Source organism: Adiantum capillus-veneris, chromosome 21 (genome assembly GCF_014529385.1).
Source record: "Adiantum capillus-veneris isolate H3 chromosome 21, ASM1452938v2, whole genome shotgun sequence".
NCBI lineage: Eukaryota > Viridiplantae > Streptophyta > Polypodiopsida > Polypodiales > Pteridaceae > Adiantum > Adiantum capillus-veneris.
This window is the reverse complement of record NC_140951.1, coordinates 121,690,429-121,715,003: the sequence shown is the minus strand read 5'-3', so window position 1 is coordinate 121,715,003 and position 24,575 is coordinate 121,690,429. Positions and strand designations below refer to the sequence as shown.

Here is a 24,575-nt window from a genome sequence, read left to right as displayed (position 1 = left end):
GTTAACGAAGAAATTTCAATGCAGAATTTGATGTTGCGAGCTCGACTCGTGATGTTTTTAAGGTTTTACTTCGGGCTGCCTCAACAAAATGAAGAAGGGATGTGAGGACCCTATGTAGATTCCAAGTAAATATAGGCTAAGAGGCTCCAACTACTAACACAATTTCCATCTCATGATTTCTCTTTCGACAAATAAAAGAATGACTAATTCCATGCATCAACCATAAATTAATCAATTTCAAAAAAGAAAAAAATCTATTTTATATTAGCAAAAGGGAAAAGCATCACTAAGGCCAAAGGGGCAAGCCAAAAAGATCTATTTAATATTTTAGAATCAAAATAACACTTAACATAAATTTCAATCATCACTGAAAACATTGAAAGTATGCGTAACTTAACTCTCCTAATAATTATTCTCCTCTCCTCTGAGGCTTCTTTTAGAAAGCCTATGAGCTCATAGTGCTTATCACCACCATTGCCATTCGTTATTTGATTGATGTCGTAAAGGGTAGAGGGTTTTACGGTTTGAAAGTTTTGAAATTAGTTGAGCAGCTGCTACCCAGCCTGCTGCTGAAGGTAAGGGCGCGATGCTGAAGAGAAATATCCGACTTCGGCGAGAGTACCTCTATCGCAAGAGCTTGGAGGGGAAGGAGCGCGCTCTCTACGAAAAGAAACGCAAGATCCGACAGGCCCTCGAAGGTCAGAGAGAGAGCGAGAGAGCTAGTTGTGATATGTCTGTGTAAATTAATGCATAGGGATGCACGTACGTACATACATATACACAGTTGAGGTGCATTTGATATACAGAATCTACACCATTACACGGTGCAAGCACACCCACACATAAATGTATACAGAGAGAGACCTTTCTTTTGCTTTTGATAGAGTGAAAGCCTATTCCTACAGCGAGAGACACTTTGTTTTCTTTTGTAGAGGGAAAGCCTATTCCTACGGAGCTTCGGAATGAGGAAGCTGCCTTAAGAAATGAGTTGGATCTTGAGGATGATCAAACTACAGGTGTGTTAAGTATCATGATTACTTTCTATTTTTTTCAATTACAGTCAAATGGTGTTTGCGGTTTGGAAGCATTGAATGCCAAGTGTCTGGGAATTGCTCTGGCTGTCTTTTACGAGAGGAAGAAGCGGTCATCCAAGGGTAGTTCAATACCTTCTGGAGCCATAGAACCGCCCTTCTGTAGCGACCCACACTCCATTTGTCTAGGTTAAGTTTTGAACTATTGACCAATGACTAATTCCTTTTTTTTTTGGGGCCCAAGGACTGAATGAGGACTTCTAGTAATACAAATTTTTCATCCATAAATCCCTTGTTATATTCTAGAAACCCTGGAATTGAACATTGTTAGGATGATGGGGTTTTGATGTTTGTGAGGTTGTGGTGCTTGCCAATAATTCACTTGGAAACTACCACGCCATTAATATTTGCAGATGTTTGTATGGCGCTTGGATTTTATGTTGACTTTTGCGCCACGTTTTACGGGCTTGCCATGCCGCTCTAGCCCTCTGCCCTTCAACAATCCATCCTTTGCACGATGGTCACATGCCACGACATCATTTTGTGACATCCCAGAGTCACTTGAAATACAAAACGGGAACGGCAGTGGGATCCCTGCGGAATGGGGGAACAGTGGAGGGGCCTGGAACTGGAACAATGCTGAATGGGAGGCATATAAAACGCCTAAATAGTGCAATTTTCAGCTCTGTTTGATTGGTATTAGAGTCCTTTGTCTTTAATACTCACAAAAAACTTGATTTGAAGACCATTCAAACTAACCATGACTTGATTGCGGTGATGGGCGGTCATACACCCTAAACCCTAAACCCTAAACCCTAAAAACAGAGATTTCAGCGTGCTATATTTTCTCGCTAGGTTTGTGAAAAGTGCACTAATGCGCGCGGAAAGTCATCTAGGGTGTGGGGATTTTGTTTGTGCAGTCTCCTATTGCAGTTATGCTACCGAAGTTGGGCTAGAGTAGGTCATTGTTTGCCCAATAAAAGTGGGACAGCTCGTAGGAATTTACAGGTTTTCTCCAAAGGAGTATGCCCATCGTCACAAAATGATGACGTGGCATGACCACCCGCGGACAGAGCAGGATGATGTGGCAGATTGTACGGGTGGATAATATGGATGATGACGTGGCAGCCTGCACCCAAAATTCACGTTGACAGATGCCATGTGGTTGCTGTACGGAATTCCGCAAATTGCGTTGCTTGCGTTTTGGGACCAGTTGCTTTTGGGACTTCTTGCTTTTGAGTTTAGAAGCTTTTGGGGCTCTGCTTTTTGGCATCCCTTGTAGGAATAAATAAACCCAAGGGGCCTCACTCTTCAGAGCATTTTGGATGCAGAGTCTGAGAGCAGAGGATCCCTTCGGGAGTTGTACTTTGCTCAAGCATTAATATAATAAAGATATACCGAAAGGGGCACCAGGTTTTGGGGCCAATACCTCTAGGCACGGAACTACGTCGGGCCGTATCGACTCAAGTTTTAAAGTTGTGAAGTATTTTAAGTGATTTTCTTGTGTGTCGTGTCGGATTCTCGACTTGGGATGTCCAAGTCTATGACACCCATCACCTCCAGAGGGTGATAGAAACTCAGCTTGTTGGTTTTGTAGAGTACGTTCAAAACATGAATGACCTCTATACAAACCTGCACCTACTCTTGGGCACCGACAACGTGAGTAGGGATGTCATAGCTGTTGTCGAAGCTATGCATGATAAAGGTGATAATCTTATTCTTCCTGTTTGGACAAGCAGTGAAGTTGAGGTCACATATTGTCAAGTTTGAATCTTTGTACTTCTTTGGTTATTTGTAGTCTCTTCTTCGTAGGTTTGTAGTAGTATTCATTTTTCAATTTCGTATTTAGCTTACGTTAGGACTTAAGCAGTTGTTCCGTTAGAAGTTTGATTTCTAGGATTAAGTCGATGTCTTATCCTTTGATGTTTAAAGTTGAGTACTTGTTTCAAGTTTTAGCCAAGTAAGCTGCGTCAACTCATTTTGTGCATGCCTTCTCAAAAAACATTCTTAAGTGAATAATGTTTTGTTTTATCTAGTTTTGTTTCGTAGCAAATAAAGTGATTTAGTTTTTCTTTTCTTTTCTTGTGTCCCTTGCTTTTATATTTTTATGAGTGCTTTATTCCCTCTTATAATTTGTGAGTTCAGACTATTCTGAACTTATGAATGTATATATATATATATATATTTAATGCTCATACGCATTCAATTATAGATTAAAGTCCTCAAAGAAGCGTAAGAGTAGAAGTTAAGAGACAAAAATTGAGTCATAACATTGAGTAATATTTAGTTTTCCATTAATTTGGGCTAACTAGACCCGCCAAGGAGCTACAAAAAAGATAAGACTCAAGAGACTAGAGAAGTCAAAATTGCCAAGGTCCAAAAGAGTATAAAGAGACTACATAGGGGGCAATACAAGAAAGTATGGTCCTCAAGTCTCAAGACTCAAGAGCCACTAGTCTAAGTAGCCTCCCAATTAGTAGTTGTCGGTTGCGTGTCATACACATCCTCCCATGCCTCATCATCGAGCTCTGGGTCCTCAGTCTCGGCCATGGAGGAAGTACTTGGGTGTCTGTGCCTCTGTATCTCCACCTACTTGAGGCAGTGTTATCATGAATGTGCAATTTTGGCCCAAGTAGTGGTGGTTGCAATGAACGCGTTGAAACATTTTGCCGTTCCAAGGTTGCAAGTGATAGCGTCGGGCAGCTAGTCGGATAGTCGTTTTGGGTTTACCAACCATATTTCCGGCCAATAGTTTTCAGTCATAAACGGGAAAATTTTGAAGAAGTGTCTTTTTTTAGTGAGCCTCTCCCTTTTAAAATCCCCCCCCTCCACCCCTTACCTTCACACAAGCTACACGCTCTAGTCTCTCAAGCTCTTTAGTCTACAAGCTCTGTCTCTCTCTCTCCTCTCTCTCTCTCTCTCTCTCTCTCTCAACTTTCAAGCTCTCTCCCTCTCGCCCTTGCTCTCTCTCCCTCTCCCTATCTCTTCCTCTCAAGCTCTCAAGTCTATAGGTTTGCCATTGAAGAAGCTTTGAAGTTTACAAGCTCTCTTCCTCTCCCTTTCTCCCTCTCAAGCTCTCTCCCTCTCCCCTCCCTCTGTCTCCCTCTCAAGCTTCCTTCCTCTCAAGATCTCATTGCTTGAGAGTGGAGTCCTTTTCCTCAAAGCTTTCTCCCTTTTTGTCATCGGCCCTCTCCATCATCCATGGCCTCTTCTCGTACAATCCACTCCATCTATGTGGGCAACACTCAAAAGTTGAAGCAGTGGTCATGATAGGATAAGGTGACTTTGGAGGGCATCTTGTCGGCGGCGGGAGGTACTTGTGCATGGGCATGCATGCTATGCTCTTACCATTGGAAAGAGGGCCATGCAAAAGTGAGGGCACACTTCCTTCACGTGTCGGGGCATGAGGTGAGATTTTGCACCACAGTAAGAGCCGAGAAGAAGATAGACTTGAGGAAAAGAATCGGTTATCGAACCCTAAATCCTCCAAGCCCGCACGCAAAGCTATCTATCCCAACCCTCATTTTTCCGTCTTCCACTCTACGTGGTGGGTCTTACTCAATATGTGCAAATCGTGAGAGAGAGAGAGAGAGAGAGAGAGAGAGAGAGAGAGAGAGAGAGAGAGAGAGAGAGAGAGAGAGAGAGAGAGAGAGAGAGAGAGAGAGAACACAAACGCTAGATGTGGTGAAAAGGGGGCGATCAGCCCCCTATGAATACCATGAGTAGAAGACCCAATACACTAACCAGATAGATGTGGAAGTGGGTACCCGTGGCCCATAAATAGGTGTCCAAGGGGAGGTAGAGCAAAGCCTGGAAAAATCCCCCGACCCAACAAGAAATAAATGAAATATGAGGACGCCCGGACAAGGTGGACAGTCGGACAGTGCAGTCTAAATGCATATACAAAGGGTGGCCAGCTCGGAGGCACACTAGTTGTACATGTATGCCCTAGACCTGTGAAGGAGCAGAGTGGTGTAAGTCTAACACCCCCTCTCAGCATCTGATGCTGAACAAACCGCATGAAGCCGAAGATGTGAGGCAAATGATGAAGATGTCTGCTGCGATGTCCATTGCAGGACAATACTCCGACGAACTCTGCGAGTGTAGCAGCAGTATGGGGTGTTCCGACTGCCAAGAAATCTCCATGGTAAAGTACCGTCACGAGCAGTGTAGCAAATTGATGTATTCCGTCAATACAGTGTGAAGGTATTGTGTGAAGGTCCCGAACTGAGTGTGAAAACAACTATTTGTCGTGAGAGAAGTGCCTATAGACCTACAAGTGTCCTACCCAATAGGATCTGTGGTGTCTATAGGCAAACCGGTCTGGAGAAAATGGGGAAGCCCAGGAACCGTTATGAGAATGACCAGAAGCCTGTCAATGCATGAACCTGTAGTCCTGTGTGGCCAGGTGGCTAAGCCGTGTAAAACTCTAGGAAGGCTAGATGTAGCAATCTGCGTCGTAAACGGCATTTCAGCCGCTTGCTTTAGGGTATTCAGCCACATTAGGGTTTCAGTCAGCAGTTAGGGTTAGGGTTTCCAAAAATTAGGGTTTGCAAGAATTAGGGTTTTTGGCAGAAATTAGGGTTTCTGCTCTTGGTAGCCACGTTAATACTTTGTGACATACCCCCCTCTTGAAAGCATTGTAATCGCCTGCGATTATGCCTACAAAACCGACAGAAGCCATAAACCATCTTAGTAGACACTGATTGTTAGTACCTACGTACTAGGAACACACATCTAGCACATGTACCAATCGACAGTTACATCACACGACATCACAGGACATCACTAGACATCACCGGACATCACATGACATTCAACATTCATTCGGATCTTAGAGCATGATTTATCGGCAATGTAGCTAGCAATCGCATCCAGGTCCAATCGGGACCTCATCGATGTCCGATTGACTAACACCTATTGCAACTATGTCTATTCGAGATCAATCAAACCAAAATGCTGCAGTCATTTCGTCTATCAGTTCCACTCAAAAGAAGTCAAGAACAAATCAGTATCATAATCAGGAATTCCATTTCATAAAGTCATACAACAGAATACTGTCAGCTTTTAGTATCCTTGAAGCTCAAAGAGACATTAGTGACTCTAGTATCTAAATCAAGGCATTTGTTGACAAAGGAGCGGAGTGACTCCCCTCTTGTGCATCCCACTGCACCAGATCTCCGGCCAAGCTGAATTTTGGGTTCTGTTTGGAGTAGACGATGCTAAACCAAAAGCATTGAGGTAAAGTTTCACAATTTGAGGAGTATTTGCTAGGTCCTCCTCCTCCATCCACTTCGCATCCAATGCAGGATAGTTCTTGAACTTAACCAAGAACCGCCTTCGGACTTTACCTTTATTCTTCGTATCCTTATGTGCTAAAATCTGTTAGGAACAAGGATCTCCTCGTTTTCTTCCACTTCGGGTTGCTCATCAGGCACCCCATCATCAGGCACATCACCCTTAAAAGGTTTCAAGAGACTCACATGAAATGCATTGTGAATCCTCCAAGTATCTGACAGTTTCAATAGGAAGGAGACATCATTTATCTTTTTAGTGATCTGGAAAGGTCTGTAGTATTGCATACTAAGCTTTGGAAAAAGCCTCTCCTTTCCCTTTTTCTTTCTGAGGCGTGCCTTCTCAAAACGTAAGAGCACCCAATCATCCTCCTTCAATTTCAAGTCGCGACGATGGCTATCCGCTGCCTTTTTCTGTCATTCTTGAGACTTCTGCAAAGTCTCGCGAACCTTGGCAAAAGTCGTATCCAAATCTCGCGTATATTCATCCGCTTCAAAAATCTTATCTTTTGTGCTTAGGAAGGGTGGAACCTTCGCAGCACCTTCAACAATCTCAAATGGCGCCTTCCCCGTCGAAGAGTGTATCGTGTTATTGTAGGCAAATTCCACCAAAGGTAAGTACTTTTCCCATTGAGTCTTGTGATCTGAGATATAAGACTTCAATAAATCTAGAACCACTGAATTTGCAATCTCAGATTGCCCATCAGTCTGCGGGTGGAATGATGACGAGAACTGCAACCGCTGCCAATGTTCTCCCAAATTGCCTTCCAAAACAAACTCGTAAATTAGGGGTCTCTGTCGGAGACAATCGTCTCAAGCATGCCATGTAATCTGAAGATCTGGGCCACAAACAGTCTCGCTAAGTGATCCGGCTTGACTGTTTTCTTCACTGGAATGAAATGAGCCCGTTTTCTAAATCTGTCAATAACAATCCAGATACCATCGTGACCACTCCGTGTTCTCGGGAGATAAAAAATGAAATCCAATGCAATACTTTCCCAGGGGCGGGTGGGTATGGGTAAAGGCTGTAACAATCCCTGTGCCTTATGCCTGTCAAACTTGACCTTCTGGCATACTAAGCAACTGCGCACAAACTCTTCCACATCCTTTTTGAGACTCGGCCAAAAGAAGTATCTCTCTTACCCCTTTCATGGTGGTAGCTATGCCGCGGTGACCCGTGGCATTCAGTCATAACCTTTTCCCTCAACGGCTGTGTAATGCACAACATGGTTTTTCTCATCAAGTAGCCTTCCCGAATGTAGTATCCTGCTATTGTCTCCCCATCCCGTATCCGTGTGAAAATATTTGCAAAATCTGTATCTGTGGCATACTGATTGACCATATCCTCGAAGCTCCTATGATGTATCGCGGAAACAGCCAAAACCAACGGCTTCCGAGACAAAGCATCTGCCACCACATTCTTCTGTTCGTGAACATGCACAATCTGGAAGTGAAACTGTGACAAGATGTTCGTCCACCGCATCTGCTTGTGTGACAAGAAGTAGGGCAAACTCTGATGGTCTGTAAAGATAGTAAAATCCGCTCCGAGTAGGTAATACCGCTACTAAGTAAGAGCATGGATAACCGCCAAAAGCTCTTTCTCATAAATCTGTGCTGTCATCTCCGGCCTTGAGAACAATCGGCTCTCGTAAGCATTGACATGGCTTTCTTGCATTAAGACGGCACCCAGACTACAACCATAAGCATCACAATATACTTCAAATGACTTCTGCAAGTCTGGCAAAGTCAAAACTGGTGTCATGGATGCTTGCGAGTGAGTCGCTGCCTGCATCATCGCTCGTGTCATCGCCTACATCATCACTAGAAGGCTCTAGAAGAATCTAGAAGGATCTAGAAGATTCTAGAAGGTTCTAAAAGTATCAAGGAGATTCTAGAAGTTTCTAGAAGCATGGAGAAGATTTCGGAAGAATCTAGAAGTTTTTGGAAAGCTCTAGAAAGTTGAAGAAGGATCTAGAAGGTTCTAGAAGAACTAGAAGGATCAAGAAGTTTCTAGAAGCTTGGAGAAGATTCCGAAAGAATCTAGAATTTTTTGGAAAGCTCTAGAAAGTTGAAGAAGGATCCATAAGGTTTTAGAAGAACTAGAAGGATCAAGAAGGTTCTAGAAGATTCTAACCTCCTCAAGAAGAACCTAGAAAGTCCTAACCTCCTCAAGTAACCTCCTCAAGCACTAGTATAAATAGGGGTCTTGGGCCACAAGCCCCTCAGTCTTGCCAACACCAGTTGTGAGCCTCCTATGAGGAAATCCCTCTTCTAGTTCTTATGTTCAAGTCTTGTCCTTGCAATCAAGCCTTGTCTTGTACTCAAGTCATGTAATCAAAGTCTTGTATCTAGCTCTCTTAATAAAGTATTAAGTCTTATAATCAATATTAAGCTTATCATCAAGTCCAAGTTCTTGTACATTGTGAGCGCCTCCTCTTGCTCTCTTCTAGCTCTATACGCGCTTATAACAGTTTGGCAAGACCGCCATCATTGCTTACCTAGCCATGCAACAATGTATTTTGGAAAGCATTGCATCCACCTTGCAAAAGGTGCAACAACAAATGGAGGAGCTACATGCACAACAGAAAAAAGAGCAATCACACTTGCCAAGTCTAGTGGTGCAAGAGCTTCAACCCCCATCCCATTCCCAAGAGCTTCAACCCCCAGCGCAAGAACTCCATAAAAACACTATATGCCAAAATCCACCCATGATTTTGGCTAGTCCAAGGGGTCAAGTAGAGAAACCACACTTTCTAAGTCCAATAGTGCAAGAGCCTCAATCACCAGTCCAAGAAGCCAATACGTTCAAAAATCTTCTTGTGGTTTGAGCTAGTTCACCACAACAAAGGAAGGAGACCGAGGACAACTTACTTGAAAAGTATGATGGGATAGGATCGAAATTTAGAGGCTTCTTTGAACAAGCAGAGCTGTTTATATGCATGCAACCAAAGCTTTATTCGGATGGTGCTTCTCAAAGTAATCTCATTGGCACACTTCTCTCAACATATTGAAACCAAGCTTAGCAAGCTACGTCAAGGCTATCACCCTTCTTCATTCTTTCGAAAAGAAATGGAGAAGCTTTTCTTTGAGGATATTTACTGCTATCGTGGACTTCCAGGTGACATTGTTTCAAATTAAGGACCAAAGTTGCTATCAAGCTTTTGGAAAATCTTATTTCAAGCTACTCGGAGTACAAATCAACCTCTTCTCAGCCAATCACCCACAAAGTGATGGGCAAACAGAGAGAGTGAATAAAGTTTTGGAACAATATCTCTGTTGTACAATCAATTATCACCAAGATAATTGGGTCGAGCTCCTACTGCTAGCAAAATTCTCCTACAATAATAATTTTCATGCCTCCATCCGTCACACTCCATTCTTTGCTAATTATGGTCAACATCCCAAAAAGGATATCCACATGCACCATCAGGTCAAGAATCCAATTGCTATTCATCTTACACAACAATTATTTGCAATTCACAAAGAACTTACAATTCATATCAAAGAAGCTCAATCCAAGTATAAGGAAAGTGCAGATCTCCATCGCATGCAGCATCCAAAATACAAAGAAGGGGATAAAGTGTGGCTCCTCTGGCGTGATTTGCGTTCATCTTGTCCTTGTCAAAAGCTTGATTATTGAAGGCTTGGCCCGTTTAAAATTATCCGCTGTCAAGTCAATCCAGTCACCTATCGACTCCGATTGCCTTCATCCATGGAAATCCATCCGGTCTTTCATGTCTCAGTCCTAGAACCTTGTCACATATCTAAGATCCTAGGAAGAGCCCTACAACCACCTCCTCCGGTTGAGATTCAAGGACATGACGAATATGAGGTCGAGAAAGTCCTAGATTCTCGAGTTTCACGTTGCAGGTTACAATACTTAGTGCATTGGAAAGGCTATGATGTCAGTGAACGAACTTAGGAACCAACACACAATCTTCAGCATGCATCTCTCAAAGTCCAAGAGTTTCATCAACAGCATCCATGGAAGCCCCAGTCAAGGAACACCACTGCTCCTCGTGGAACTCGTCGCTAGAGGAGGGGGTAATGTCATGGATGCTTGAGAGTGAGTCGCTGCCTGCATCATCGCTTGTGTCATCGCCTACATCATCATTAGAAGGCTTTAGAAGAATCTAGAAGGATCTAGAAGGTTCTAAAAGTATCAAGGAGATTCTAGAAGTTTCTAGAAGCATGGAAAAGATTTCGGAAGAATCTAGAAGTTTTTGGAAAGCTCTAGAAAGTTGAAGAAGGATCTAGAAGGTTCTAGAAGAACTAGAAGGATCAAGAAGTTTCTAGAAGCTTGGAGAAGATTCCGAAAGAATCTAGAATTTTTTGGAAAGCTCTAGAAAGTTGAAGAAGGATCCATAAGGTTTTAGAAGAACTAGAAGGATCAAGAAGGTTCTAGAAGATTCTAACCTCCTCAAGAAGAACCTAGAAAGTCCTAACCTCCTCAAGTAACCTCCTCAAGCACTAGTATAAATAGGGGTCTTGGGCCACAAGCCCCTCAGTCTTGCCAACACCAGTTGTGAGCCTCCTATGAGGAAATCCCTCTTCTAGTTCTTATGTTCAAGTCTTGTCCTTGCAATCAAGCCTTGTCTTGTACTCAAGTCATGTAATCCAAGTCTTGTATCTAGCTCTCTTAATAAAGTATTAAGTCTTATAATCAATATTAAGCTTATCATCAAGTCCAAGTTCTTGTACATTGTGAGCGGCTCCTCTTGCTCTCTTCTAGCTCTATACGTGCTCATAACAACTGGTCCCGTAGTCAATTTCTCTCTCAATGTCTGAAAGGTAGTCACCTTTGTGGATCCCCACGAGAAAGGGACTCCTTTCTGTGTCAAGATATGCAAAGGGGAAGCAAACTCTGCAAACTTTCGAATGAACCGCGTGTAGTACAAACATAGTCCCAAGAAGCTTCTAACTTCATGGACATTCTTCAAATCGGGCCAATCACGTATAGTCTCTATCTTGGCCGGATCCATTTGCACTCCTGTTGCAGAGACAATGTGCCCCAAAAAGTGTATCTCTGGTAGAAAAAATTCACTTTTCTTTGCATTAATCACTAACTTGTGATCTCGTAATGCCTGAAAGACCTGAAGCAGATGATCTCTGTGCTCTGCCTCATTCTTGGAGAAAACAATGATGTCGTCAAAGAAAGTGGCAACAAATAGCTTGTACTCTCGAAAAATCCTGTCCATCATCTGGTTAAATGTCGCAGGAGCATTGGTTAAGCCAAAAGGCATCACCAAAAACTCAAATAACCCAAAAGTAGTCCGAAAGGCTCTCTTGTAGACGTCTCCCGGCGCGATTCAGATCTGATGATATCCACTCTTCAGGTCAATCCTGCTAAAGCATGAGGATCCTTGTAACCTGTCGAGTATATCACGATCCTAGGAATCGAAAATCTGTTCTTGATGGTGATTTTGTTGAGAGCTCTATAATCGATGCACATTCTCCAAGATCCGTCTTTCTTCAAAACCAATAACATTGGAGAGCAATACGGTGAAGTACTAGGTTGGACAAGAGCCTTTTCCAAGAGGTCTTTCACTTGGTTCATAATCTCTTCATTCTGTGCTCGGCTCACACGGTAAGGTGGCCGGTTCGATGGTGTGCTTCCAGGTATCAGATCAATGGTATGATCTTCAGGACGAGCAAGTGGTAACTCACCTGGTAGGCCTTCTGAGAAGCAATCGGCGTGAGAGTGGAGAAAATCTTGGCGTTCTTTATCAAGTTTAGACATATTTGTCCTATCCTTATCGCTCAATTCTTTCATAAAGATCGAGTAAACAAACAAACTGGATTTCATTAATTTTGAAATGGCCGAAGCCGATACAATAGGGACAGACTCGCCTCAGTTTAATAACAAGTACAATGGTTCTGCCCTTCTCTGTCATCAAAGTCGCTTTCCTCGCCCGATAATCGACCATGGCGTTGTTCTTGTGGTACCAGGGAATCCTAAGAGAACATCACAACCCTCCAAAGGCATTATGAAGAAGTCCTCATGCCCCAAACACCCCTGACAATGCAACCGAAGTTTGCTAATGACAGGTGTAATGGCTACGTCCCTGTCGGGTGCCGCTAGAACTGCCTCCGCAAGTGGTCCCATCCGATCAGGAGTGATCTCGAACCGCGCCACCAATTCCGATGAAATGAAGTTGGCCTTGGCTCCTCCATCAAAGAAGATCAGGGCCTCTTGATCTTTCACTTTGCCCCAAGCTCGACAAAGTTCTGTACTCTTGTCCATGGTGTTGGGATCGGTACCCACACAATCTGGAACCAGTCCTGTTTTCATCTTGCCTTTTCGTCCACGTTCCTCAGTTGTTCTTGAACTCTCAGGCCTGTCGTCGTCCTTATCATTCTGTTCTTTCTGTGCCTTTTTAGGACATTTCGCGGAGATATGTTCCCCGCATCCAAAGCACTTCCCCTCCTTGATGAATCGAGCTCGCTCTTGAGGAGTAAGCTTGGGTTGTGCATCCTTTTTCTCTGGGTTGCTCTTTTTCTTTCTACTTTCATTCCCAGAAGTCTGTTCGGCTCGCTGTGTCATGGTCTCATTTGTGAGGTAGGTCAGACTGCCAGAGTGAATGGCAAAGCCCTGCTTCGCATGACTCATCAACTCCTGAATAGAAGACGACTTCTGCTCCAAGCAGTGATCTCGGATCTCTGTAGGTAGACCCAAGGTGAACCGCTCAATCTGTTCTCTGAACGAGATCTTCTTGAATGAAGAGGCGGGTAGAAAAGAGCTCCAGAATCTCTCACAGTAAGCATTTATTGTATCTTTCTTGGTCATCTGAAGATGGTTCAAAGCAGGTCCTATATCACGTTCGTATTCTTGCTTCAACCAAGAAGAAATAAAAAGCTTCTTAAATTTCAGCCATTTAACTGGCGCAGTCTTGTTTAAAAGAAGCGTGGACCACCAAGTGCGAGCATTCCCCTTAAAGTAAGAGGGAGCTCTCCGAATCTTGGAGTGCTCTGAGTAGCGTTCTCCCGCGAAAGCGATGTCAAACTGTTGTATAAAAGACAAAGCCTTCGAAGCATCTGAGTGTCCTGAAAAAGTATCAAATTTGATCGAGTGTCCACCTTCCTTAAACTCTCGGACTTTCTTGCTTTTATCTTCCAGAAAGTCATATTGGTTGGCTTTATAAAAATTCTTCTTGTTCGCATAAAAGTTTCCGTCATCGGAGTCTGAAATGTCTGTAGACGAGTCCTCAGTAGAACTGTCAATCACTGGGCGAGATTTAGACTTCTTTGCCTTTTTCTTGCCCTTTCCGAAGTGTTGTTTCTTGCTTCGCTTTTTGCCTTTTCTGTCTTCTTCGTTCGAATCTGAAGTTCTAGAAGAACCGGAAGAAGAAGAAGAAGAAGAAGAAGAACTAGATACTTCTTCAAAGTGAACACGCTTCTTCTATTTCTTTGCTTTGTCAAATGTCGACTGACGACCCAAATAACCCGGGAAGTCAGTGCCCTTCTTCTGCTTTTTGCTGTGCTTTTTGGCTTTCTTTTGCGCGTCAAAAAGCTGAGCAATCCGTGCATCAACCACCTCTTCTAATTCCTTCTCTAAATATTTCTTGTGAGCAGAAGGTTTCTTGAGAGCGGGTTTTGGGGGTGGTGTTGTGGTTTTCTGTCACTGCTCTTGCACTTCCTGAAAAGAAGTCTCGCTCATATATTTTACAAATTTTGGGTCCTTCGCAAAATTGAGCATCATCTTTGTTGCATCGCCAATCAATTGACGGCGCTCCATCTCTCGTCGCTCTGCCTGAGTATGCCGAGGCGGGCGATATCTCTGCCGCAATCTTCGTTGTGATCCCTGTCCGTATCTTCAGATGTAGAGGGAGTCGACTGATCCTTGCGTGAAGCCATAGGTGCGGCGGAAAATAATTGAGGATCGGATTTCCCGTAGAAGAGAAATCGGCCGTGCTCTGATACCACTGTAACAGACTTGGACACTCCCAAGTCAGGAATCAATCACAACAGCACCAAATAACCACTTCAAAACAATTCACAGATCACAATAGATTTGCACTGGCCTGGCGGAGTTCCGTGCCTAGAGATACTGGCCCCAAAGATTGGCGCCCCTTTCGGTATTTCTTTATGTATTAAATCAATGTCAAAGTACAAGAGAGCGGTTAGGGTTTCACTCTCAGACTCTGCGTCTAGATGCTCTGCAGAGTGAGCCTCTCACCGCTTATTTAAGGATTACAAGGGATGCCCAAAAGCAGAGCCCCAAAAGCTTCCAAAAAAAAAAAAAAGCATGTTCTGTCACAAGCCCTCTTGGGTATTCCATTAAAATAAAGCAAGTATCCTTCTCTCTCTCTCTCAAATCATATCATGCGTGGAGAAAAGCAACCAGGAAGCGTCGCTCAAACTGCTTTTCAGCTCCGCAATGTCCGTTGCAATTTCCGGAAATCCCTACTGCTTGCCACGTGGCATTTCAGCCGCTTGCTTTAGGGTTTTCAGCCACATTAGGGTTTCAGTCAGCAGTTAGGGTTAGGGTTTCCAAAAATTAGGGTTTCCAAGAATTAGGGTTTCTGCTCTTGGTAGCCACGTCATCACTTTGTGATAGTTGCCCTGTTTGATGCCTCTCCATCTGTGACAAAGGCCACCACGTGTTGCTCACCAATCGTTTCTATGGCCGTTGTCCACTCTGCAGAGAGGACATCGGCGGACTTGCCACTCTCGATGGCATCATGAGAGTGCACAAAGTACATCTCTCCACTCGAGTATGCGACGAGGCCATGGATAGAATGGAAACACACATCAATACTAAGACTGCAGCTAACACGGCAAGATCAAAGGAAGATCTTGCTCCCAAGTTCTGCAAGAGAAGAACAGGGTGTTGTAGAAAGCAACCAAATAGATTGTCAATCTTGTCTGCTGCACATGGAACCACAAGAACTGAAAGGAAGTAGTCCGCGGAAACCGACTCCCAAGCTGGCTCCATACCCCCCTCTGAAGGGAGACCACCCGAACCATGGATAATTGTCATAACTCTCCAACAGTCTCTACCTGTGTAATTGGATCACCAATGATAGTTGAATCCAAAAGGAAAATAATAATGATAATGATATACGTGTGGAACCTGGAACCAAATCTGGGAGAAACAAGAAGATTGTCTCCCCTCTTTGAAGAATGCCATGGCTAACTGTAACTGGTTCCTGGTCCGAGAAGGACCACTATCCACCCGTACAAAAGAGAACATGTTGGTCTAAGGATAGGGGAAGTAGGTGTGTCCTGCATGGTATAGTCTCCAGGGATCAATCTGGAAGACGAGGCATAGGAACTACTACTCGGGTGCATTGTGAAGAGCAATCGTCACACCACAAATCCGAAAGATGGGGCAACCACCGAAATGGCTAAGGGAAACATCCGCCAAGATAATAACTGTGCTGTGGGCTCAAGGCTCAAGCACACCATCCAAAACGGCAAGAAATGGGCAAGGGAAACCTAGGATTGAAAGACACCATGCGTGGTACTTTGCTGAATGGAGCACCGGTAGTCGACTGAAGATAATAACCTGGAAGCCCCCTTTGAAAGAGAAGTATCCTCAAAAGTACGCTCTGAGGTAGCAAGTGACTCAACCCACGTCGGAATAGGGCAAACACTGACACTAAAAGCTCAAGAGCTAAAGCTGAGAACTCTCCTTAAGATAGGAAGTCCCCCTCCTGCTCAATCCTGGGAAAAGAGATTAAGTACCAATAGAAAGAAATCTGAGACAATGTGGAGTAAAACTGCTTCCTCTAAAAATGAATAGCAAAGCCTGAATCTCATGAGTCATGAAACTCGTGACTCAAAGAGAATCACACCATCGATAAACTCGGATTGTGAAGAATAGGAAGACTTGAAAGGTAGTCACCTAAAGATCATGTTTGCCAAAGAAGCCGTCGGGGTCCAAAAAGAAACCTAGCTACTCAAGCAAACTCCTTGAGATTAAACCAAATGTTTGCCATATCTTTGCATCTGCCAAGATCAAACTGGTCGGTACAATCCAATACAATATGCATACTGCATATAGACTCGGAATAGCACATATACTGCCACTGGTGTAACTTGCTTCCTTAAAATCTTCATCAGAAAATTGTCCTTTGTACTTGTGCTGAAGAGAACATACCCACAACCGAATTGTGCAATCAACATCCAATACACAACATAACTCCAATACTCAAAAAAGAGAGTAAAGGAACCGGCTCGGGGAACTAGCCCGTGAAGAACACTGGGGCTGATTTGTAACATGCCAAAGAAGCTGGACAGAAAACTGCAGGGAAGAACCTGCTATACTAGCTAGTCGTGGCCAAATCTGCACACCTGAAGAAGGGCTGCCCCCAAGGTTGGTCTCCATCAGGCTCCCCTCGGTGAAGAGAGGTCGGGGCAATCAAGGGTAAAGGCGGGGAAGTTGTAGACGAAGATCCAAGGCCTCCACATACCCAAAGCTGCCCCAAACTTGGAGAAACCAGAAAAAAACAGCAAGCTTCTTCTCTCTCAATCATGTCCAATACCGCACCGGATCAGCCATATCCGAGCACTCAGGTGGTCGTAACACCATAGAGCTCTGATACCATGTCAAAGGTGGTAGCGGAAGATGCAATGAGGACTAGACCTGGCTCGTGCCGACTCCGATCTAGAACACTTGCAATGCCAAACACATGAACAAGGCACACCTGTCGAGAAGAGAGATCACATAGGTAGAATGAGACAGGACATCTGAGAGAGAGAGAGAGAGAGAGAGAGAGAGAGAGAGAGAGAGAGAGAGAGAGAGAGAGAGAGAGAGAGAGAGAGAGATTTGGGAAAGGCTCTCCATGCTGATAACAATCTGCTCATACAAGTGACCAAGGGTGGTCCGGCATAGAATTGACATGCCAATGGATAGACTCGAGGACACACACAACTAAGACTGCTACTGACATTGCCAACTGCTCCTGCACACGAGACGACTGACACGGCCTCGAGATGTGCATCACCTCCTATATGCTCTGAGAGCATAGATCTGGTGCATCTCCTCCTGGCTAGATCTAGATGTGGATCTAGATCTCGGTCGAGGAAACTGACTATAGCATGGGCACAAATCCTGTGAAGGGCTGCCCTGAGGTGGTAATGCTCCGTAGAAATGAACTCCGAGCAATGCTCCTGCTGCCCAAGGAAAACGCTGGGCTGCTCCTCCTTTGCAGGCTTCCGCCTGCACCAAAAAACGCTGGTGAGAGTGCTGCCCAAAAACGCTGGGCTGCCACCCTGCTGTCTACCGGCTGCTGGCTACAAGAGGACTGCCCACTAGGGCACCCAAAGGAGGGCGCCCCCCATAGTTACCCGGAATGCGGAACGGGAACGGTGACGGGATCCCTGCGGAACGGGGGAATGGCTAGGGGTCCGGAACGGGAACGACGCGGAACGGGAGGTATAAAAATCACCCAAATAGTGCATTTTTTAGCTCCTTGTGTTTAAATACAAGGAGTATTAGAGTGCTTTGATTGTAATACTCACAAAAAACTCATTTTGAAGACCATTCAACCTTGCTATGACTAGATGATGATGATGAGAGAGAGAGAGAGAGAGAGAGAGAGAGAGAGAGAGAGAGAGAGAGAGAGAGGGAGAGATTTGAGAGAGTGGGAGGGAGAGGAAGAGAGCTTGAAGGCGTGAAGCCTTGAGCCTTGAGAGAGTGAGTCTTGACTCTTGAGAGGGAGAGATCTTGAGAGTGTGAGAGGGAGAGAGCTTGAGCCTTGAGGATTAGCTTGTGGAGAGAAAGGGGGAGGGGGGTGCATTTTATGAGTCCTTGAGGCCTTGCACACTTCAAAAAGAAGCCCAAACATTTACTTCAATTTTTTCAAATTTTGCCAAATTTGTTTGTAGCCGTTGGCCGTTCCAGGGGCATTCCGGAAGGTTCCGGGGGCGTTCCAGAACGTTCCGGAACGGCCGTTCCGGTTTGCACTGGCCACCCGGAACGTCAAACGTTTCGGGACGTTTCGGAACGTTCGGGAAGGGAACTACCCCCCGGAACGCCGGAACGGGGGCTAGGGGGCGTTCCCCGGTAACTCTGGCGCCCCCCCATTGGGGCTAATGTGCAATGCTAGGAAGTGATCCCCCCATGCCTGCCTATATAGCTCTCCCAAGAAGCTACCCGACCCAAACTCCCAGCCCCACGTCCTTGGCAAGAGGGCAAAATTGGAAGAATAAATAGGAGAGGGCACCTACTGCATGGGAAAAATAGGGTGAGCCTGGGATAAAATATCCCAGTCCTCTAGGAGCCTATGTGACCGTGGAATAGAGCCAAAACCCGAGCTAAACATGGCTAGACATGACCCGACATGAGTGAACAACCTCACACTGGCCGGGCACAGCCACAAAACAGCCCTCACTCCCTAATCTGCTCATGGGAGATACCGGAGCTACCACCAGACGGGAATATGAACTCTAACAAAAGCCCCACTTTATTGCAAAGGAAAAAAGAAGGGAGGGGGAGAGCTTGAAACTTGAGAGAGAGATAGAGAGAGAGAGAGAGAGAGGTTGACAGAGAAGAGGGAGAGGGAGAGAGCTTGTAGACTTGGGAGCGTGAAAGAACTTGAGAGGCTAGAGCTTGATAGCTTGTGTGAAGGTAAGGGATTGGGGGGGGGGGGGGGGGGGAAGGGCCATTTTATAAGGGAGAGGCTCACTAAAAGAAAAATGCGGTTTTTGAAAATCTGCCCATTTAGGACTTTTGGCCGGAAGTATGGCTGTTAAACCCAAAACGACCGCTTGGCCAGCTGCCCTGTAGTTCCAGCCGTTCTGCTCCGTTCCAATCGCTCCCAGATGTTCTGGCCGTTCCCAGATGTTCCGGCCCCGCCCGTTCCGGTATCACTTGCAACCCTGGAATGGCAAAGCATTCCGATGTGTTCCCTGCAGGCTCCAATGCCCAGAACACCATTCCAGGGGCCAAAATTGAACATTCCCTGTAAACTGTGACATCCCCTCCCCTCCATAAAAGAAGCATAACTACCCTTGATTATGCCTGCAAAATTGACATAACACATACGATCTGTAGACACCGACACCATGAAAACATGCTGATGACTACCCACTCGACAGTATACTCACAAAGCACGCACTAGCACATATCCTAATGTACACTAGCTTTCGGATAATAGTCATCAATCACAGTCACACTGAATATTGACATCTCAATCCACAATGGATTTCAGATGACATTCGATATTCATATCCTCATCTTGGTCCACATTGGACTTCAGATGTCGTATTGGACCTGCAATGCTGAATTGGATGGATCTATCTAGTCATCAAGCCGCGGTGATGCACTAGAATCATCATCATGTCGCTGACGAGCTCTTTTAAGACAGAATGCTGGAGGTTGCAGCCATCCTTTCAATGGAAGTTGCGAGATAGAAGATTCAGTTTGAGTACCCTATAACTATGCTAAAGAGACGCAACCATACTTCGATTTGCAAGACTGTTGACTTGTTTGCAAGAGCGTCAAGTGGCTCTTCCCTATGTAGCAAGTAGTCCACCAGACTCAACAACTGAACACCTGATCTGAACTCTACTAAGAAAGCTGTTCTAGTTTAAGGTCTCAAAGGCAAGATCTTTTCATAAAGGAAACTTCATGTGGCTCATCATGTCGAAGTCTAGAAGATCTTTCTCCAAATCTGTCAAATCAATTAGCTCACTACCTAATTCATCTTTTTTTTTGCTACAGATGTTCTTTATCCAATTTTGATCTGTACCTCTCTCAAGAACTCTTGCAAACCATGCAACGTTCTCTCTTGTACAAACCAAAAATATCAATCTCTGCAAAACTCGTCTTTTTCAAGCTGAAAATGAAAGTCACAAGAGATTCTATAAATCCCTAAAATCATGGCATTGTAGGAACTTATTCCGCTTGTGTCTTGCCCTTCTTGGCTTTTCTTTCTTCTGCGACCTTTTCTTCCTTCTTGAAAGACTGTGTCAGACATATGTCCTTGCTGTCGTCACATGTGATGATGTGGCATCCTAATCTGTGTGAGCTCACTGCCCCCCTCTCATAGTCACTTGGCCCTAAAAGCAACTAAAAATTTAAATGCTATCTACAGGCCTTTGTAGATTGTAAACTAGCACTATCCATAAGGAAAGATTTTTCTTACTCTCGTTTTTCTTGTATGTAATATGGAAGACAGTTTGTGACTGCCGCTAAGTCGCGTCACGAAGGGGAAGGACTTGTATATCTTCGACTTCAAAATTTCATAACACGCTTGTGTGAAATTGAATTGCTTGATATAGATCTACGCGGTACAAATTTAATCTGTTTTTTGAAGGGTTTACCAGGCCGGCTACTTCTTTACCATATCACAATTTGAATCTGCATAATTTTTGAGGTTTTAGCATGCCTTAAAAATTGTTTGTTTACATGCTGTGCACTTGTATTGTTGATTGTGCATTGAAGATGCAGCTGTGGACCTTGTACTCATGAACTCTTTGATAGCAGTGTGAGAGCTAAGCTTGCCTGGTTGGTTAATTTCAGATCTTTCAAGCCATATTGATGATGAATATGCTCATGCGACTGATCGTGAACCAAAGATATTGTTAACCACGTCAAGGCAGCCAAGCAGTCGTCTTTCACAGTTTGTGAAGGTGTGAATCCTGAAATTCTTTCCTGTCAAATATGGACGAGAACACAGTAGGCTTTACTGTTTGTGTGATGTAGGTTAGGGTTTGTGTTTGTTCTTCTGTTATATACTGATACGCTGGTCATTTGCAGGTTCATTGAGTAACATTCATTTACAATTATTTGTGATTAGGTAGAATCTGCATGGATTCTTTCGTATTGTGTGTCGTGGGCGTGTATGGTATGTTTTTCAAATAGTAACTCTTTGGTCAACGCATTGATCTGCAGCATTGTTGATTATTTTCAGGAGCTGAAGATCATGTTTCCAAATGCACAAAGGATCAACCGAGGTGGTCAGGTGTGTGCAGACTTTGTAATCTGTTTCTGGAATTCTTTTAGTTATTGGATATTAGGCTGACTGTTACCTTCAAACCTACAGTGAATATCTGTGTGCCTTTCAGTCATGGATAGTTAGATCATTATCGGTTTTACTTTTTGGAACATAACATGTTGGCTATGCTATCCACGATGGTAAGTAAGCTGTTGGGAGACTTGTACAGCGTTTTTCTTTTGTGTTTCCTAGACACAAAGCTGGTCGAAGCAACAGCTTCTTGCCTTTACATGGTGCTGACGTCAAGCCCTCTCTGCCTGTTAAAGTTCTGGCTCAAGATGATTCACTGTTCTATCGTTATGAAGCCCATTATCTCAGTTTCATGGCTCGAAGCTTCTGCATTCTGTAACCAACAGACTAAGGGGGGATGTTTTATTGAATTGAATGCTTTTAACGTCATGAAGCTTATTATGTTTTATGTTTTTTGTTATTGGAGGACAAGGTGTTTTTCTTTCTTGCTTTCGATATGGTTTGTGTGCTTTATGTTTGAAGCTACTATCTGGTATAACAATGCCAAGATATTCTGTTAGCAGTGTTAGTAAACTACTGGGTGTTAGTAAACTACTGGGGGGATATGTTGAAGAACAAGTACATATTGTTGATTTTCCAGGTTATTACAGAAATTGTTGAGGCGTGTCGAGCAAACGACTTTACAGACATTGTCATGGTACATGAGCATCGTGGGGAGCCTGATGGCTTGATTGTTTGCCATTTGCCATTTGGACCTACAGCCTATTTTGGACTTTTGAATGTGGTAGGTGCACACTTTTGTGACGGCTGAAAGCTTTTGCTAGTTTTTACTCGGTAAAAGAAAGACTTTTTATTGTTTGGCTTAGTAAGGCTCCAACTCAGTTCTTTTCTGTTTGATGCCTTCAAGCCTGCTATGTAAAAAGTGATGTACTTGCCCTCAGAATAGGCACCATTTGGGCGTGAGAGAGAGAGAGAGAGAGAGAGAGAGAGAGAGAGAGAGAGAGAGAGAGAGAGAGAGAGAGAGAGAGAGAGAGAGAGAGAGAGAGAGAGAGAGAGAGAGAGAGAGATGACATGAAATGAAATGAAATGTTAACGTCTTCAAAAGGCCATAATGACCTATGAGACCTGAAAGTTACAAAGTGGTGGATCTGATACAGAGTCAGAGTAACAAAATAACCTAACAACAGTACAAAACAAAGATATATACTATGGGGTCCTAAGTAGGTAGGTCGGTGTGAGCCAAGCAATAACCAAGCAAAAAGATGGGAGGCTTGTTGGGATAGCAGAATCACAAGAAATCTAGCATCGGTCGTTGGTGAATCTCATCAATTTCCTCCATGGTTAGTAGTCTGACCGGGAGTCGTGCATGCCTGGCCAGCGTGCTCCGAATTTTCTGTCGTAGCCTCCGTCGGTGCTGTGTAGTTCTTCGCAGTCGCGGGCGCTTGGATTTCCCCAGTTCAATCGCTCGGTCAATCAGTGTGCCTCTGGTGTGAGACGAGGGGGAGCTCCGCTGTGGGAGTGGCTCTCGCGGCTGTCTCGTGTCTGCTCTAAAGAAGTCTGTGATCCGCCTTTGAGACTGGCTAGCCTCGCCATTCATCAGGCTATCTCTGTGTCTGCGTAGCTCGAGTAAGAACAAACCCAGACATCTCTGGTCTTCGTGTCCCATGACTCTTGAGAGTGGTCCAAAACCCTCTCTGAACAAGCAATGGAAGCGGCCTCGTATCTCGTAGTAGACGGGGCAGTGGCATGTATAGTGTAGCTCTGTCTCCGGTTCCATGTTACACAAGGGGCATGTCCTGTCCTCTGTTGGTACTCCGCTGTATCTCCCAATCTCAATCTGCAACTGGTGAGAAGATGTGCGTAACTGGCCAATAGCACATCGTATCCCATGAGACAAGTGGGTATCCATGTATCTGGGTCTCGCCACAAAACCATCTTCCGTAAGCTGGAGAAGGTGGTCTCTGTAGAAAGCCATCTTCGTGCCCAATTCCTGGGCTGGTTGTATCCATGTCCTCCTGGTGTCTAGCTGGGTCAGGTCTTGGCGGATGAGCTTGGTGATCTTTGACTGTGTAAGAGTGAGAGATGGTGCATCCAATGAGTAATGGAATGGTGGCAGCCTGTCTATGCTGAACCCATGTGCCTGAAACCATGATGTCATCTCCCCATACCAGCATGTTGTATCTCCTTGTATGGCTAATTGTCGAGAGGATTCAAGTGCTATGCGAGCATATCACATATGAAACTTGCTTCAAGAAGCTTGTCTACCTCTTCCTTTAAAGCATTAAGTTGTACTTGTCCCATTCTTCTTAGCTTTTGGCGTAAGGGCTGATCTCCTTCCTTGATTGGAATGTGAACTTCCTCTCCCTTAAAGCCTCTAATTTCCTCATAAGAAGTGATGAATAAATGGGAAAATCGTTGTATCATATGTAGGTACTCACTGTCAGGACAATGGTAGGACCACTCCGGGCCAAGGGCCAAGGCCAAGGGCCAAGGCCAAGGGCAAGGACGGACATGCAGTCAAGGGGGTCCTATAGAGTGTCCATGTAGCTCGGACGAGTCACAAACCCATCTCCCGAAAGTTGGAGAAGATGCTCTTTGTAGAAAGCCATCTTCGTGCCCAACTCCTGCATCGGCTCTACCCATGTCCTCCTGGTGTCCAACTGTATAAGATCCTGACGAATGAGTCTAGTGATCTCCGTCCGTGTGACTGGCAGGGAGGGTGCATCCAGGGAATACTGAAAAGGAGGCAATCTATCCATGCTGAGACCATGCCTCTGAAACCATGAGGTCATCTGCGCATACCAACATGATGCGTCTCCCTGCATCGCTAACTGTCTAGAGGACTCAAGAGCCAATCTAGTATATTTGCCTCTATGTGTATCCCATAGACTGTGCATAAAGGACACTGATCTGGTAAGAGCCTCAATCTCTATAGGAGGGGCGGCTACCTCCGCTCGAATAATCACATGTGGTACGGAGGCCTTGGCTCTAATCATCCGGGATATCATAAATACCAAGGGTCTTTCCATGTTCCTCCAACTGTCATGATTCACAGATGGTCCCCAAACCTGGACCCCATAAGCATAGCTGAAGCAACCAAAGTATCAAAGAGCCATAGCTTTGTTCGTGGTTCTTGAAACTGAACCTGCGAACACATCCTCTCTAGCCCTCCCAATGCCGCATAGGCTCTGGACAGTCTAGTCTCTGCTGCTCTCCTCAGAGTAAACCTCGGTCCTGTGAATACCACCCCCAGATATGTATATTCATCTGTGTACTCCATAGTGTCCTGACCATATACGAGTGTAGGTGCCGATCTCTTGACCCACTGTGATGTG

The 24,575-nt window shown here is 44.6% G+C and overlaps 1 protein-coding gene and 1 pseudogene across 1 annotated transcript in view; both read left to right on the top strand.

Moving 5' to 3' along the window:
- Window positions 1–445: 445 nt before the first annotated feature.
- The window catches only part of IMP4 (Ribosomal RNA processing Brix domain protein), a 47,179-nt gene continuing 23,049 nt past the window's right edge, over window positions 446–24,575 (top strand). The window contains exons 1-5 of the mRNA XM_086494165.1: window positions 446–698; window positions 933–1,016; window positions 20,796–20,905; window positions 21,187–21,237; window positions 21,881–22,024. Coding sequence (XP_086350291.1) covers window positions 587–698; window positions 933–1,016; window positions 20,796–20,905; window positions 21,187–21,237; window positions 21,881–22,024 — 501 coding nt within the window. The 5' untranslated portion in view covers window positions 446–586. The remainder of the gene's footprint in view (window positions 699–932; window positions 1,017–20,795; window positions 20,906–21,186; window positions 21,238–21,880; window positions 22,025–24,575) is intronic.
- Window positions 9,744–10,361, top strand: LOC147431644 (uncharacterized; annotated as a pseudogene).